Raw genomic sequence first — 17,538 nt, 5'->3', positions numbered from 1 at the left:
TTGTTAGTAAATATGTTTAACATCAGTTATTCTCAAGCTACTAAATAAATCTTCAGATCTGAGATCTTGAAATCAAGTTGGAATCAGTACCATGCTTCGACTCCTTTCGTTAAACAAATTATTAAAGTGATTAGATTCGAGTGGTCAGCCTGTAAGTGTGTTTGTCTTCAAAATAAAATGAAAATGTCAGCCACGAGGTATGCAAAGTTACGGCAGTGATTAGTTTTTACTCAAAGCATTGTATTTTCTTAAGCATTTTGGCAAGCAAAGACAGCCTTAATAGAAGTACTGCGCAAAAGGAAAGGTCATTCTTTAATGTGCAATCAAATACAAATGTCATATGCATGAATGCACGCTGAAAACAAGAACAGAACAGTGCAGCAGAAAAGTTGCAGTTGCAAAAATGACAGCAATCCAAATTCTTTTGTACACAGAGTCATATTAATACAAAATGAAGTAAGGGACGAGATGCGCTGAAGCACTTTTTTGTTTTGTGAACATCGTCACAGCAGACTACAGTCTACAAGGCTATTCAAGCACCCGTGCGATAAAAAGAAAACCTCTAGACATGCAATTAGAGGGAAAGACAGTATCAAACTGACAGCAAGGCCAACATTCAAGCCGGTAACATTTCCCGTATCACTCACTTTCTTTTCCAATCTCATTCCTTCCCCTCACCTCATTAGACCCCTATGTCCTGCATTTTTTCAAATCACACTGGTTCAGGGCAGATCTGTCTGACACAATGCAGTGCGCCCTTACTCCTGACAAGTCACTATGATACAGTTAGAAAGGATGAAAGATAGGTTACACTCCTCTATATGGAAAAAGCAGTGGTAGAGTGTGGCAGGACTACACTGTTAATCACACACAGGGAGACAGACAGGGCAGCTTAAAGACAGGCGTCCGGTTATATCCTCTGTCCTATCCAGAGGCGGTGATGTAGAGCTGGTTCTGCAGGATGTAGTCAATCACTGGCTGAGTCAGGTAGTCCACCACGTGGCCGTCTCCATGCTGGAGAGCCAGTCTAGAGAAAAAAAGAAAAAAAAAGTGGACATGGTTTCATTCATACACAATTGAGACAATGCGTATTACTGAAGGTTGGGGTAACCCTAGGCTGGTGTTCGTCCAAGTATTAACACCCTAATTTACATTTAGGCATTTGGCAGATGCTCTTGTCCAGAGCGACTTACATTTTTATCTCATTACACATCTGAGCAGTTGAGGGTTAAGGGCCTTGCTCAAGGGCCCAACAGTGGCAACTTGGTGGTTGTGGGGTTTGAACCTGGGATCTTCCGAACCGTAGTCCAATGCCTTAACCACTGAGCTACCCCTGGCCCTATTCATCTGACGTGACACTGATAGGCTGAATCTACAGTCTGGGCAAGAAAAAACTCAGCCCTACTATAACACCTTACACTACATGACTGAAAGGACAGTATGTGGACACATGACCATTACAGATCTTATGCAAAGTTGGCTAAAATGTCTTCTTTGGAGCATTTAACTTCCCTTTACTGGCACTCTGGGGCCCAAACCTATTGCAGCATGACAATGCCCTTAAATACATGGTTTGCTAATGCCTATGTTCTCAAAGATGGGTGAACACAGTACAAGCTGTACGAGGTCTCCCTTGATGTGAGCTGCTGCAGGTTTTTTTTGGACATGCCTGGTCGGGATATTGTCGAAGTAAAAAGCAGAAACAACTTAGCGTAATACAGATGTAGTAAGGATGGCATTGATCAGGTAATGGTGTAACTTACACCTCTTACTGCAAGCAGGATGCAAACAGCAGATAGGAAGACTGGATAGTGTTCTGACTGTCTAAGTTGTCCATGGGATGTTGCTGTGTTGTTGCTTCAACAATGAAGATCTCAGAACGACCCTTTAAGACTTGGGCTATGACCATGGTAGGTCCACAACACATTGTAGAAGAACAGATGATCAGTGCATCTATGTCATGTCCAAAGAATGAAGTATAAATACTGGATCTAATTCCTCAGACCACCACATCGTCGTGAAAAGCACTGTGTGTGTGACGGGAATTTATACCAACCCTGCTGGATGCAATGCCAATGTAGTAAGTGTGTAAGGAATAAGCGCCCTTCTAGAGAGGAACGCGATCTCATCGGACATAGTAACAGCTCGGTTCTTAGTGGACCTGGTGGACATGTGATTATGTACCTGATAAAAAGTTAGTGACAACATGATAGACACATGAAGAACCTGACAGGAACATGGATAAGAAATAGCGTCGACATTTTGACCCCCTTCCCGCTGAGTTCTTCAATATTTGCAGTAGGAACTTTACGGTCTTCATTGGAGTGTGACCAGGGCACAGTGGAAGAACTCAATTCGCCTAGACAGAGCTCTTACCTCAACACTTCTGGATTGAAAGGAAACGGTGAATACGTGCCAGGCCTTCTTGCTCAACATCAGTGCGTGACCTTATTGATGTTCTTGTAGCAGGAAAGACTAATCTCTTACAGTCTATAATCTAATCTAAAGCCTTTCCAGTTATTAAAAAAGTAAAGGGGACTACATCTGGAATATGATGTTGAGCTATGACAGAAGTGTCTAAAACCATGTGGACTGAATTGAAGAACACAGCTGAAAAAGTAGATCTTATAAAGAAACATTTTTAATACAAAAAAGGAAGACTTTCTGTTACGTTCTTGAAAGGAAGGCTTTCACTAATTGTATTTTGCAACCAGTGCTTTTCAAGGGTTCCAATAATTCCATTAATTTAATTAATTCCCTTGTTTAACTGCTTAAGATGCCTAAATCAGCCACAAACTTATAACTTGTTTTGTAATCCTTGGCAAAATGCTGTAGTTTAAAAGGAATTATACTCTTGCAGGCATGCTATTATGGGACAATAGAAAATGACAGGATGTAGGTGTAGAGATGTGAAGAAAGAGAGGGAACATATTCCTCACCTGCTCTTAGTTGAACTGACGACTGACATCGGATGGTTCATATCGTCCTTCACCACAGTGATGTTGCCCTGTCACAGAAAAGATGCAGAAAATTACATAGTTCAACAAAATATAATACTAAAATAGTCTTCTAACAAATCCAGATGTGTGAAAAACCTCTGCTGGTGCAGGTAGCATCTGTAGTACGTTACCTTGTGCTTACGAAGCACCGAGGAATGATTCATTATCCTTTCTGTGTCAACTCCATCCCGAGGCACCACCACTATCCCAAAGTCACCTACAATCACCTCCATCTGCAAAAACATAATGGAATCTTATCTACTTCAGTTTATACTCGTAGCTAGTAATACAGAGGATTGCAGTAATATTCATTCACTTACAACTAAGCGTTTGTATTATATATCATGAATACACACAAATAACCACGTAATGACTACAGGGCAAAATTCTGAAAAAGAACGAGGGGTGGGCATGTCAAAACCGAGACTTGTGATTATGTGCAGAAGAACAGAACACAATGATGAGAGTAGGAACTACCTTAATAACTCTACAGTAATGCACTTATCGCTGCTTTTAATACTTTTAGTTTTAGTACTTGGATACCATCAAGGTGGAAAGTTTTCTCAGTACACTGGAGTACACTGCTTCATGTCTGAAACGCTGGCCCCCCAGGAACTCCTTTAATGTCCCAAACGTAAAAAAGGCTTAAAGCAAGGTCAGGACTGTTAGGGGGGTTGTGGAAATGACTCCAACCCAAGTTCCACCCAAGATTGTCATTCACGGATTTCTTTAAATTTGCCAAAGACATTGGCAGATTTTTCCTTAGAACCTGACTAACAATAAAGAGAGAAGACAAAGGAAGATGCGGCTTGGGATGGTGAATTATTACTGCATTTACCCTACAGTACTTCTACCAAAGAAAAACGACAGTGCATGAAGGGAATGTGCTTGGATAAATTTCAGTACATACAGGGCTAACATCTGTATTTTACATTCTAGCACTGCGGGAGGCACAGCAGTACAGTTCTGTACAGTATACAAGTTTAACTTACATTCAGTTTTTAAGAGTTAAGCTGATTAAGCTGAGTTTGAAATGAAAGTGGTTTACAAGCATATTTGGGGGAATACTTAGGATTTAAACCATAAAAATGGGCATTTATACACATTGTTTTGACCACATCCAAAATTTGCGTTTTTTCATGATTTGTGGGTGCTCTAGGAATGCAACTCCTGCAAAATTTGGTGGGTCGTCTGTTTACACGTACAGATGAAAACAAAACCTTCTGATCTGTTATGCTGATAGATCCCCATTTCTGGTCATTCCTACTGTGAGGCATGATGGTGGTTGGATTATGAAATCTGCTCTAGGCTGTGGGAAAGACTGATGGAGCCAAAGGAGGTTACACTGGAAATTGAATTCCATGAACAGCTCAGACCTCAATTCAAATTAGAATCTATGGCAAGGCTTGCTCTTGAGAAATTTTTTTCAGAGACAAAATGAAATCGAAATGTCAGGATCGAGATGAATAATCCGATTACAGAAGACTTGACCCTTATTAATTCCATTTCAGTTCTGGAACTGAATCGTTATGTACAAGACACAGGATTTCAGTCAAGAACAAAACAATGTAGGTCAACATGTCCACAACTAAAGCATGAATCACTGCGCAGATATAAATCAAAGAGCCTCAACAACATCACACTGTACACTAGATCTATTGAATTGTTCAAACTTGTTTGAGTTGTTACATGTTCGGATCTTTTGTACGCGTGGGCGTTGACGATACTCACGTCACTCTCGTTCCACAGCCCAGGAATGGAGAAGGACTCCAGTAGATCACTGCCACACAGGAGCAGGATACGCAACTCTATAGAAGACGGCACGATTTCAGTCATACAGTGCAACACAATGCATTCACGCTTAATGATTGAGGAGTGCACTGTAAATATTAATCATCGCGCTGGTGAAGCCAAAGACTGAGACTAAAGATGATCAAATTTGTTCCTTTATGAGGAGAACACTAGGAGGCAAAATGAATGTGTATCTGTTGATCATCACCGTGTCTGTCAGTGACTCACTACGGCAGCGTGTGCTGAGCTAAACATGAAAACCGAAGATAAAATGTACCCACCGATTTCTTCATAGCGCACTGCGGTGCCGAGGTTTGCGTTTTCATCTGTTTAAATGAAACAGAAAGCAATTGACTGATCCATTACTTGCTCATGTAATATGCATGCATCCTGCTCGTCTAATTATAGGCTGGACATATCAGTTAGAAAAGGAGAAACTTTTATCATATCTTAATATTTTATCATATCACATGGTAATATTCTAGTACACACCAACAAAGGTGAAACGTTCCACGTGTGGACGAACACAGCAGATTTTTCCCAGACTCTCACTCATCTTTCCCCACAGTTTAACTGATACAGACAGAGAGAGAGAGAGAGAGAGAGCAAGATAATTTCATGTTATCATGATAATTTCAATGTGCTACACTGAAAATCAAGCTTTCCCAGTGCTCTTCATTTGTCATTATAAAAAAAAAATCAGCAGTCATTTCCTTCTTTTATTAAACACATGCTTTGTTTCAAAATTGAAAGTAATTCCACTGTGTTTCACTTTCATCGCTGCGTTGCAATCACGCCACACAAAAATGCAATCACTGTCCAATCACAGCACTAAGCCATACCCAGAGGCGTGGTAGTGATCAGAGTCAGTTAGAAGGAATTGTTTTCTCATTCCTACCCATTAAGCTTTTCATAAGGTCGATGTTCATTATAATGTTTTTTGGCCCTCATGTCTCACTTTGTCCATTTGCCTAAACATCACAGTCAACCTCACACATAACATGCAAGAGTTTTCATAAAAACCACGACCGGTCATATCAAAGCAGGATCGAGCCTTAGAAGGTGTCTAATAGGTGCAGAAGGTGGAATCTCTAAAAATCATAAAGACCTTACCTTCCTGATGCTTTAACAGAACTGAAACCCCTTAACATTGCACTCTAATTAAGACTCTCCACTGTACAGAACTTTTGTCCATGCGGTGTATAATGACTGTAAAAGTCAAATGCATATAGGAAGACATTTACCAGCTGTGGGTTTGTTCACTGTGTTGCGGTTCTGATAGATAGGAGAAGTGGTGTTCTGGGGCTGGCCGATCACAGGAGTTGTAGAGGGTGTGTTCACATTAGACAGAATACATCCTGTTACTCTCTGCAGGAAAAGGGTTGAGGAAAAGTATTCAGTATTAAAGTGGAATGTCACTGTCTGGTGCGAATTCAACAATTCGGTCGACACTTCTCACCTTCATGAGATCTCTGTGGTGTTCCAGTACGCTACAGGTTGTCTGCCAGGTGTCCTGATAACATTCCCAAGGGTCGACCCTGCCGAGAAAAAAACAGCATATTGATCACCTGGAGCCTATCCCAGGAAACTTTGGGCAAGAGGCTGGGTACACCCTGGACAGGGTGCCAATCCATCACCAGGCACACACACTACGGGAAATTTGGAAACGCCAATTAACCATAATCTTAGGACTATGGGAGGAGAGAGCACGGGGAGAACATGCAAACTCCATGCACACGGAGACGAAAATCGAGCCTGGCCGGGAATCGAACCCGGACCCTGGAGCTGCACGGTGACAGTGCTCACCACTACACCACCATGTTGATCATATGTTGTATAATTTTTACATATTAAATTTTTTCATATTAATGATCTTTCAAATATTAAAATACAAAGAACACATTGTTCTGTCTCTTTGACACATACTGTACCTGATCCAGTCAGATGACTGCACTGCCAGCTGACACATGGTGAGCCGGTGCCTGCTAGAAATAAGACCCTAAGAAACCACAGGGATGAAGCAGTTCATGTTATTCCCACACGCATTATACAAGCAGAACAGCAGCAGCATCAAGCTCAGACTCTGGTCTATATTTAGACTCGAGTTAAGTGCACATAGTGAGGAGTTCATACCGAAATTACTCACATTGATATTCAGATCTCAGACATAACTATAGACATGAGTGCCATCTTAAGTGGATCCTAACCTTGAACCTAAGCACATGTTTCTTATACAAAATTGTTTTGTGCGCTATTAAGTCCAGCACCACTGACTAACAATTTGATATAAGTACAGTACAGTACAGTATGTCATGATGAGTCATCTTTAAATGCATGGGCACAAGCTTAACATTCAAAAAGCAACTAGATAAATCCATAAAGCAAAGTACAGCAGGAGGGGAACATAGTGAGGCTGGGTCGCAGGTGCATTAATGCTGAGGATGCTGCAAAAAAACCTACAAGAAAGAAAAAAAAAGAAACAGCTTTGGAAGTTTGCGCTGTTTTATTTGATATAATTAATAAAGTTTTGCACTTAAATGCAGGTATTATTAAACCGAATAAATAATGTATGTGCTTGTATGCACAGTTGTGATTATCTGCATGCTATTTGCTAAGACGTTCTACTTTACTCAATTATTTACTATACTTATTATTTATTTATGATATTGATATTGATTTTAGTTTTAGCTTTTTAAAAAAAAAAAAATTCAAATGAAATCAGATTGTTTTTATGCTCAAATTATAGCAAGTTTGACTATATATAGGCTACAGGCTAAACATACAACGAATAAATAAGAATGTTCAGACTAATTTTTGTTACCTATGTTGTTCATACTGTATGCAACTCTGATAAATAAGGACCAGTGAATCGGAGCCTCTGTAGGTCCATTCTTGTCCATTACATTTGATTTCACTTTATTAATACATAAGATATGTACCATACATGTAGAATGTTAATTCTATGGGAGTACATACAGTACACTTTTTCTTAAAACATGTAATATTTATGTTTAGGGTGCTTAAAAGATTTTCTTGTGTGCACCAACTATGTTTAAACTTCATAAAACATAATTATGTACTGGGTTTTAATATACTGTACGTCAGTGTTTCATTTAGTCCTAATAAGAAACGAAGATCTCTTGGGGCTCATGTGAAATTAATGAAATGCTTGACCTAGTTTCTCTCTGTCTCTGCATATCAAAACACTTATTTAGTGGATCATTTTTAACCTTATAATTCAGTAATCAGTATAAAAACCGACAGAGCCTTTCTCCTGGTTTTTTTTTTTTCACTTACCGGTTTGCCATAGGAGTCATGTACAGGAGAAATAATCCCGCCAATCACTATGAAGCGTCCCGTCTTTTGCAGGAACTCTCTGGCTTTTTCTGCAAATCACAAAATTAGATAGTCCGAGTTACATCGAAGTCAACGTGCTTGTAATAAAACACTTGAGGCTGTGCAGTTATAAGCTACGAATCCATATAAAGGTGCTGTGACGCTGACAATATTTAAAATAAAGTTGATTTTGTTCCAGTAAGAGCACTTTGTAAAATTTTGATTTCTCGAATAGTACAGTGAGCCCCATCTTATCCCGTATAACCACCTCTATCTTATCCACACTGCATTGACTGCAAGGTAATTTTTCATTCTTTTAAAAATGCTCCTATTATTTATTAACTATAATGTGCCACAGTACCCATGTGAACAGCTAGTATTTTATAATAAATCACATCTACTTTGATCAAAAGGTACAGGCTATTTGTTAGTACCTCTAAGGGACAGTGTTTCACAGTTGTTCAGGACTCAGACACAGTCTCAGAGTTTAGGTCTAGGCTTAACATAATTGTTTAGTCAAGCCTTTTGTGTATAGTTAATTAAAGGAGCCGATTTGTGGGATTTGTGGGCATAGAGTTTTACAGTAATATCGTATGTTAGGATGCTGTCTACCTTCACTCCGGCGAATTCACTTGTTTATGTTGATGGAGGAGTGGCTGGCTGCTGTACTTCCTTCATGTCTGTGTTTGTGTTTCCTTCTGGTTCATTTTAGTTATGCTAATAGCTAGTTCTGCCAGAGTTCCTCCTGGCACTCTGCACAAAAATTACATTGCCTCTCATTGATCTCTCTCCCTCTCTCTCACACAACACACACACACTCTGTTTCGCTCTCATCCCCCACCCCCCTTCACTGTCTCCACTCTCTATCCTGCTGCACATGAGCATATGACACTCCTGAGACTGCCATGTGCTTGATCCCCTCTACCCTCCAGACCTGCCTGAGCCATCCTGATGCCCCACTTCTGGTTCTCATTACATAAAGGCCACTTACTGCTGCTGAAGATGGCCCCATATGGTCTGCTTACAGATGTGACTACTGAGGACATTTCCACTTAATAATTACAAAGATGCATTTTTTTTCGCAAACCATTTTGCTATAATGGTTTATGACTGCAGTTGCTCCGATAGTTTTAGGACTGAAACTGCCTCTAAAACTTTCATACCCAAGTCTCCATCAGTGAGCAATCTCAACAAAGTAGACTTCGTGTTAACTGCAATGAATTTCCTGTTATATAATAGCACTTTTGACCTTTGAACATACAGTTACAGACTGGGTTTATTTATGGTCGCGCTATCCAGTTTCATCCAAATGATGATGATGGGTTCCTTTTCGAGTCAGGTTTTTGTGGAATGTCCACGAGACACTGGACACTCATTCCATAAATGCCAAATAAACATCTCTTTTTAGAAACATCATCATTTCATCAATTATACATTTTGCAAATACTTAATACATTATCATTAGATTTAGTTTACATAGATTACAAGGATGACCCTGAGAAAGAGCTGTGTAAGAACAAGTACATTAATATCAAAATATATGAACCATAGCTAGAACTATTGTCTAAATTACTTCAAAACATTAAACATACTATTCAACAGCGATGGGGTGTAATTTCAGCAGCTCCTGGTAGATAACTGACTTTGAACGTAAGACTTTGCTATCTAAAGGAATGAGGACTGTCGTGGCAAATTTTGTGAACTGCACCAATTCTCCAAACAAAAACCCAACAACTACTTAAGTATTGAAAGAGCAAAAAAAGTTTTTTGCAACCAAAAGTAAATGGACTGGCCAGCCAAAAGACAACAGACACCCCACGAAAATTCCATAAGCTCCCTCACTTCCCCAACTTTACATGACTTATATACCCTTACTTAGCAATAACCTCATGTTTGCTCCTCCTCAAGTCAAATAATTATTAAATATTCATTGGATGTAAGCTACTTTTGTTCCGGTCAGATTGATGTGGCACCTCCCAGTTACATAATTTTCCCCTCTCATCTCATATTTATTCATCTCTGGGTAGGCCTTTCTTTTTTTCCCTTTCTGGATAAAGTTTTGTTTGTTCCTTTTTTCTTAACCAGACTATTGACCACTGTTGGTGAAGACTTGGGTTTCTTCGTCAGAGCCGCAATTTGAAAAAAAATCTCCCTCTTCAAGATGCGCAAGTACTCTGTCCTTATTATTCCCATCTTATCTGATTTGTCTGAACTGTCCATAGTATGCCTCAACATATATAGACATTATTCATCTATTAGTACTTTAATATTTGTTTTGATTATTCATTTTGATTATACATTAAACATAATCATCACAAGTGACAAGGAACAAAGAAGAAGATGGGTGGAACATTTTGAAGAGATCCTGAATCGACCACCACCACAAACAGTTCCACATTGCCACTATACGCATCATCATTGAGCAGTCCACCGAGTGGCAGTCCCCCTTGGATACAAACTTTGTCGACTTTGAAAAAGCTTTTGACAGCGTCGACAGGGAGACCATTTGGAAACTGATGCGACACTATGGAATTCCACAGAAGCTCATCAACATCATCCAACAGCTGTATGAAGACTTGTCCTGCCAGATCATCCACAATGGAAAACTGACCAATCCCTTCGCAGTGAAAACCGGAGTGAGGCATGGCTGCATGCTGTCATCGACAATCTTCCTAATCGTCATGGACTGGATCATGAGAAGAACCATAGAGGGCAACAACACCGGTATCCAGTGGACCCTCACCAAACAGCTGGAGGACCTGGATTTTGCAGACGACATCAGCCTTCTGTCCCACCAGCAGAAACATACACAGTCTAAGCTTACCCGGCTCGCTGAAGAGGCAGGAAAGATCGGTCTGAAGATCAACGTCAGAAAAACAGAGGCGATGCAGCTGAATAACCGACAGGAACACTCACTGCAGCTACAGGGAGAAGACTTGGTGAAAACTGACAGCTTCGTCTATCTAGGAAATGTAGTCGGCAGTGATGGCGGTGCGTTAGGAGCAAGATCAATGAAGCAAGGTTTGCATTCAACACCCTGAGACCCATATGGAATTCCAAAGCCTTATCTCAGCGCAGCAAGATCCGCATCTTTAACACCAACGTGAAAGCAGTTCTCCTGTATAGATCCGAAACGTGGCGGGCAACCAACACCATTACCAACAAGTTTCATTAATAAGTGCTTGCGGCACATCCTTAACATCAGATGGCCTGAGAAGATCTCAAACACAGATCTGTGGAAGAGAACCAGCCAGAACCCGGTCGATCAAGACATCAAGAAGAGAAAATAAGGCTGGATAGGCCATACACTTCGAAAACCATTCGACAATGTCACAAGGCAAGCATTGGAATGGAACCCACATGGAAAAAGGAAAGTGGGGATACCTAAATAGACGTGAAGAAGATCTGTCGAGCAAAGTGAAGGCCGCCGGAATGACGTGGACCCAGCTGAAGAAAATGGCTCAGAACAGAGTCTGATGGTGTGACATTGTTGCAGCCCTATGCTCCACCAGGAGTCTACAGGCTTAAAGAAGAAAGAAGGAATCACATCGATCTGATTACTGGCTTGATTATTTATATTATTCGTTTTTGAACCTATACTATTCAGACCAGAATTATTTACATGATTTTATTTAGTTATCTATATAGTAGTATATAGTAGTTATAATTGGTAAGGTAAAGAATAATTTCAGTTGTAGAATGCGTATTATGTTAATTTTTTGGAGTGCAATTTTCAGATTTTTCTTTGGGCCCATGTTTCTTAAAATTCTCTCTTTGTTTAATTTTAGTTTGCAGGCAGCGCCCTTCTCACTCATCTCGCATGAGGATCCTTCTGAGAGCAGGTTCTCACCCCCTTCCTTATGCAAATCGCCACAATCATCACCTTATTAGAGCACTTATTCCTCTGAGGAGGGTATTGCTGAGGATTAGTGATTTATTCGATTTTTCCTTTCCTTTCCTTTTTTTTATATGATAAATATGATATATGTTGTTTTTGTCCGCTCTTAAAAGAGGACGTCTCTCTTTGCACTCTATGTCCCAATCAAAGCAGAACTGAAAACAGATTTTTTTATATTTTGCATCTCTGCCTGCATTTTCTGTATTTTTCACTTCATTAAAGTTCCTCAATTTCTTGCACTCTGTGTGTACGGGTCGTTCTTGGGTCACACTTCGCATACTTTTCTGCTTGATTATCGTTACTTATAAGTATACACCCATAACATAAAATAAAAAGGAGTAAATATTATTAGTATTAGTATTATTATTTTACTTATTGCTTTGTCTCCTATCCCTGCCTTCTACCTGTATATTTCTCACTTCCCCAATTTGTCCTGCAAGTGCCTTCTCTTTTATTTTAACGAGCGGATCAAGGCCTCTTGAACAGAGGCCTTCTGGGTATTTTGTACCTTACACTTGACTACAATCGTAGGCCAATAAAATTTTTCCACAGGACATGAGAACAAGAACAGATTGTCACAAGCTTAGAAACTATAGCTGTGATAGCTAAAGACAAGGACAGACAGCTCTGTGTGCATGGACTGGGTTTTTTCTGGGTACCCCAGTTTCCTCCCACAGTTCAAAGACATGCAGATTAGCCTAATTAGCGTTCCCAAATCATCCATAATGTGTGAATCCTTCCCACGACTGCGCAGAATAAACAACTATAAAGAATGAAAAATGGGACAAACAGACAAAACTCAGAAGTCATGAAGAATGGATGAAGATGTTTTAGGACAGTTACTGAATCTAGGGGATTCTCATCTCATTCATCATTTTGAGCAATAAAATGGGGAGGGTGTACACAGGGAATAGAATGGCTTCATGAGGTGTGTTTGTGAAAAAAATCACACGCTTTTATTTTAGCAAGGAAACTATTTGAGGATTTCAAAACCATTATGTGCATGTTATGAAATCCTGTACTAAGGTCTACAATCATACAGTTGTCACAGAAAGACTCTTATATTTAAAGATGTATTTTGATCCTATAAGATTTTTATGAATACATGAAATTAGCTGCGTAAAATACTTTTTTAAAAAAGAAATATGATGCAGACAAGTCACATTTTTGTTTTGAAATGTACAGTAGATGACACCTTACATCAAAATCATTCTACTTTCACCCAAGGCTTACAGCCATCAAAAAGGGGTATTAAAAAGTGGGTCAGAGATTTTAAGGAAAAAAAAAAAGGCCAACAAAAGCCTTGGGTGAGTGTGCAGCACAAAGCTGTACCAACCTGACCCTCAGGTACAGCTCAGTGTGATATCACCTGGCTTGCACACTCTGTGACCTTTTGTCCTAATGACTTAAAAACCTTTCAGATCTGAGCCTAACCTGCATATTAATAGATTTTTTTCTAAATTATTTGACCAAATAATCTATACATGTAATATACTATATTTATAAAACTGCAATTGGTGGGCACTTTTTTTTTTTTATTATTTACTGCCAAGAGAGCTGAGTAAGGTTTTCTCAAGGGACCAGCACTGCTTATCTGGAATATTTAATCTGTCCTTAGTCTATATGCTATGGCCAAATCCCTGCTTAAAATACATTGCAGCACTTTCTCCCTGGCAACTACTGATTATCTATCTGAGACGATGAGACCTTTTAAAGGGGGTTTTAAACACTCACAGTACATTAGCATGCACAGCAAACACCAATTACTAGAGATGCATTGATCCTGATACTAGTATGGTGGGTTGAGTCAAATACAGTGCTTATTTACATTTAAAAAATGCTCCAGGACCATCATTTGATACCACATGTTACTATATGATGTAAGCCTAGTGTATGTCGCCCTGTTAATGAACAGATGACATAATTGCAGCATAAATACCAACAGGAGCATGTTCTTATAATGTAAGTTAGCTGATAAAACATCTAATGTTTAGTAGCTTTTTTATAGACAAAATGGCATCGGAACTGAGTGAACAGAGCATTCTTGGCCCAATAAACAAAGCTGAAGCAGTATCTCAGTTCTGTGAGCACTAAGCATGTGCACTTTTTTCTCAAGTTCTAAGTTGGATCATCTACTCTCGACATTATTTTGAATGCACTTTTTAGGGTAAGATGATTAACATTAATAAAGGCAAGATGAGTTTCATTACCCAGCACCAATTAACGTGAACAGCATTGCCAAAAAAGTCTCCATAAAGCCCCTGATTTACTAATAATTATCTGTATTAGCAAGTATTCACAGTAATTCTCTGAGGGGGAAAAAATGTGATGCTTCCCTATGAATTGCAATTAAATATTGTGATACTTAAGATGTATGTAGTTAAGGTCTTCCTGGTATAGAATTCAAGATAGAAACTTTAAAGGTTTGACCTTTTTCTAAGCATATGGTAAGACTCCAAATGGCTAGCTTTCAGGTTCTTACAGTGATTTGAATTATTTCGATATTCCTCTAAGCGTCAGTATCCTGGTCAATCCTAGTCATCAAATTCCTAATTGATTTTTTAATCACATCCGATTGAGCAGTTGAGAGTTTTATTCAGTGCACCTACAATAGCAGTTAATGATTTTGAGGATTTTATCCCCAGCTTCTGGTCATTAAAGCTTAATTTTCACTCTAGGCCAACTATTATAAAATACAATATATTATGAGCTGAGAAAAATATAATAAAATGAAAATATGATTAGATGACATACAAATACAATCTGAGCAGTGTGAGATTGTATAATGTTTAATTATCTGATTTAGTACTCACTGCAGCTTTCATTGCCATTCTATTCTAGTTTGTTTGTATAGCAGTTTAAATAGTATTAAAAAATAAAAAATACTATATGTTACAAGTCAGCTAGATTTAGAAATCTGGATGTTAGATCCCAGAGCAAGTCATGGTATCTAAAGCATGTTTTTTTAGAAATCTAAATGTACAGTACATTGAAATCCCTAGTGAGCAAGCCAGATGAAATCTTGACCAGGAAAAGAAATAAAGAAACTAGACCTAAACCCACGCTTATATGTGGGATTTTAATCTTATCAGAGGAAATCAATAAGCCGAGCTTTGTAATTAGGATCGGATACTGGCAGCTTATTTTATTCCTAGTCATGCCTGGATGTCATCTTTTTGGGGGGGTGACTCAGAGGGGATTTTCAAAAGGTTTGCTATCATCCCAGACAACAATTGCAAAATTTAGCATTTACTGGTCACTAATGCTAGATTCACACGATCTACTTTGTGTTTTTCGAAGGTCACAGCCTATCTGAGGCATGTGCACAGAAATCTGAATGTACAGTACATTTAGATCTCTAGTGAGCAAGCCAGAGGTGATGCTGGAAATTAAAACAAACAAACAAACTGATAGGAACCAGACTCAACTCTTCTGTTTGAGATGATTTTATCTCATGAGAGGAAATCAATAAGCCATGGCTTGTAATTAGGATCTGGTAACGGAAGCTTATTTTATTTCCGGTGATGGCTTAAATGTTTTAAACAAAAATAGATTTGGGATCTTTTTCTTTCTTTTTTTTTTAAGTAAATTTAAATGGCATGCTTTATATTTTGGTGTAAACCGCATTTCGTGTGAAAAAGGGACAAAACAAAACACATTTTTCTGGGTGATTTGCTCTCTGGTGAGAAAATCAATAAACTGATGACATCCGGTGTTAACTGGATGTCACTTCTCTTTAAGTCATGCGAAGTAATTTTTGGAAACATTTCAGGCAAAAAAACAAGAAAGGAAGAAGGAAATAAACAGTTTTTTTTTTTTAAATCCTCGCTGTGGTAATGAAGTTACCTGTAAATCATGCTTGGTTGAATATTTTTGCGAGACCAATGTCATCTATTACAGTTCTGTTGACAGTAGATTTTGTAACCCGGCCTGTAAAGCATTGTCAAAAACATCTCATCGCTCGTAACGAGAGAAAAAAAAACCCTTGAAGTGATAGAAGTGATCACGAAACCGTGGAGGCCTGGGTGCGCCACATGATCACGCTACGTGGATGTTGTTTGACGTGTCAGCAGCCGTCGCCCATTTCAGCACCGCGATGTGGACAGCGACCCGAAACCCGCGTTTCTCCTTCCACTAAACCCAGTTCACTCATCACTAGTTTCTCATGCGCAAACACTACACATATAAAAGTATGAATAATAATAATAATAATAATAATCACGAGGATAAGGGTGTGTTGCGGGTTTCCCTCCCACCTTTTCCATAAGAAACAGAAATGACTTACCGAACATATGAATGTGTCCCTTTGTGATGGGGTTGAAGCTCCCGCATGAGAGCAATATAACGTGGGTTTTGGTCGTTTCTGTCATGTTGATTGTCGTCCACTTGGTCTCTTTCTCACATACGTGCTCGATTTGCAGGCCTTTTGTTTGGTTGTGTCAGGGAAAGGCGAGGTTTGGTTCAGCTGCGGCAGAGTCGCTCCACTCCTCCAGGCGCAGAGCTGAGCCCTGATAGGCTCTCTGCCCGGCTGTCTTAAAGCAACACATCTCTCATTTCATTCTGTTCTATATATTTCTACTTGTAGAGCTACTGTGTCTAACATTCTAAATTAAAACTTGTAAAAAGTGATATGCAAACCTGTACAAACCTGAACAGTTCCCAAAAGCATCATCATGTTCAGATCATCACTGAAAACAATAAGTCATTCATCAACACATTTCCACCCACGTGCAATATGTAAGTTAAATAAAAAAAACTTGTGTTTAATCCATTTAATTGACTTACATACATTTACAAACTTTATTTATTGTAGTGACACATCAGTCGTTCCATGATTTAAAACTAAGGATGTAACGGTATCAAAACTCCACGGTACGGTAATACCTCGGTACTATAAATGGCACGGTACGGTATCTATTGAATCATTTACAGGAAAAACAAACGAATGAAGAGACTGGAAAAAGTGCCAGAAGTGTTTAATAAACAGTATACATGAACACTGAACATATCAATGGCATACAAATTAGCCACCTGTCTGTAAACTTTGAAACAGGAACTTAAATTTTTTTAATTTTAATAACAAAACAGTATTAAACCATGTAAAAAAAATAAAGTTTCAATTTAGTATTCTTTAAAACTCAGAAAAAAAAAATAGCAGCCTACCTATTGCAGCTGGCCCAATAAGCCTACTTATGGTGCTGAATGAGTATTTGAGAACACTCACCTCATTCACTGACTTATTCAGACAGAGATAGGATTTTTTTCCCTTTCTCATTTCTTTTCAGAGAGAAACCGAAATGACTCGATAAAACGTTAGGTCTTCTGAGAAAAGTTTGCTTAGGCGAATGGAGCTAACGGGAGGTAGCGGGAACTACAATTCCAATGACCTAATTTGTATGTCTTTGGACTGTGGGAGGAAACCAGAGTACCCAGAGACAGATTCTTGTAGTATCATATACAAAAAAATAAATATGGAAAAGCTACACAAGGCCAAATCCCCAAATTACATCATTT

At 39.0% G+C, this 17,538-nt stretch overlaps 1 protein-coding gene across 1 annotated transcript; it reads right to left on the bottom strand.

Annotated features, from left to right (window-relative positions):
• Window positions 1-286: 286 nt before the first annotated feature.
• Window positions 287-16,510, bottom strand: nmnat2 (nicotinamide nucleotide adenylyltransferase 2). The gene is made up of 11 exons (XM_053499650.1): window positions 16,310-16,510; window positions 8,088-8,176; window positions 6,722-6,789; window positions 6,250-6,328; window positions 6,035-6,158; window positions 5,283-5,363; window positions 5,072-5,116; window positions 4,731-4,807; window positions 3,131-3,232; window positions 2,940-3,007; window positions 287-1,027 (listed from the first exon to the last, which is right to left on the bottom strand). Exons 1-11 carry the CDS (start codon window positions 16,392-16,394, stop codon window positions 925-927), a joined length of 921 nt encoding a protein of 306 aa, XP_053355625.1. The 5' UTR covers window positions 16,395-16,510; the 3' UTR covers window positions 287-924.
• Between the last annotated feature and the right edge of the window lie 1,028 nt (window positions 16,511-17,538).

This window comes from Clarias gariepinus, chromosome 1 (genome assembly GCF_024256425.1).
Source record: "Clarias gariepinus isolate MV-2021 ecotype Netherlands chromosome 1, CGAR_prim_01v2, whole genome shotgun sequence".
Taxonomy (NCBI): domain Eukaryota; kingdom Metazoa; phylum Chordata; class Actinopteri; order Siluriformes; family Clariidae; genus Clarias; species Clarias gariepinus.
The sequence above is the reverse complement of the archived record's forward strand: the minus strand, read 5'-3'. Positions and strand labels throughout refer to the sequence as shown.

Excerpts from the sequence above, each read along its gene's own strand:
- nmnat2 (XM_053499650.1), bottom strand. The coding sequence starts at position 16,394 with ATGACAGAAACGACCAAAACCCACGTTATATTGCTCTCATGCGGGAGC. Across the intron at positions 6,159-6,249 it reads ACCACAGAGATCTCATGAAG|AGAGTAACAGGATGTATTCT; the intron begins GTGAGAAGTGTC and ends CTTTTCCTGCAG. Across the intron at positions 5,364-6,034 it reads AGTGAACAAACCCACAGCTG|TTAAACTGTGGGGAAAGATG; the intron begins GTAAATGTCTTC and ends TGTCTGTATCAG.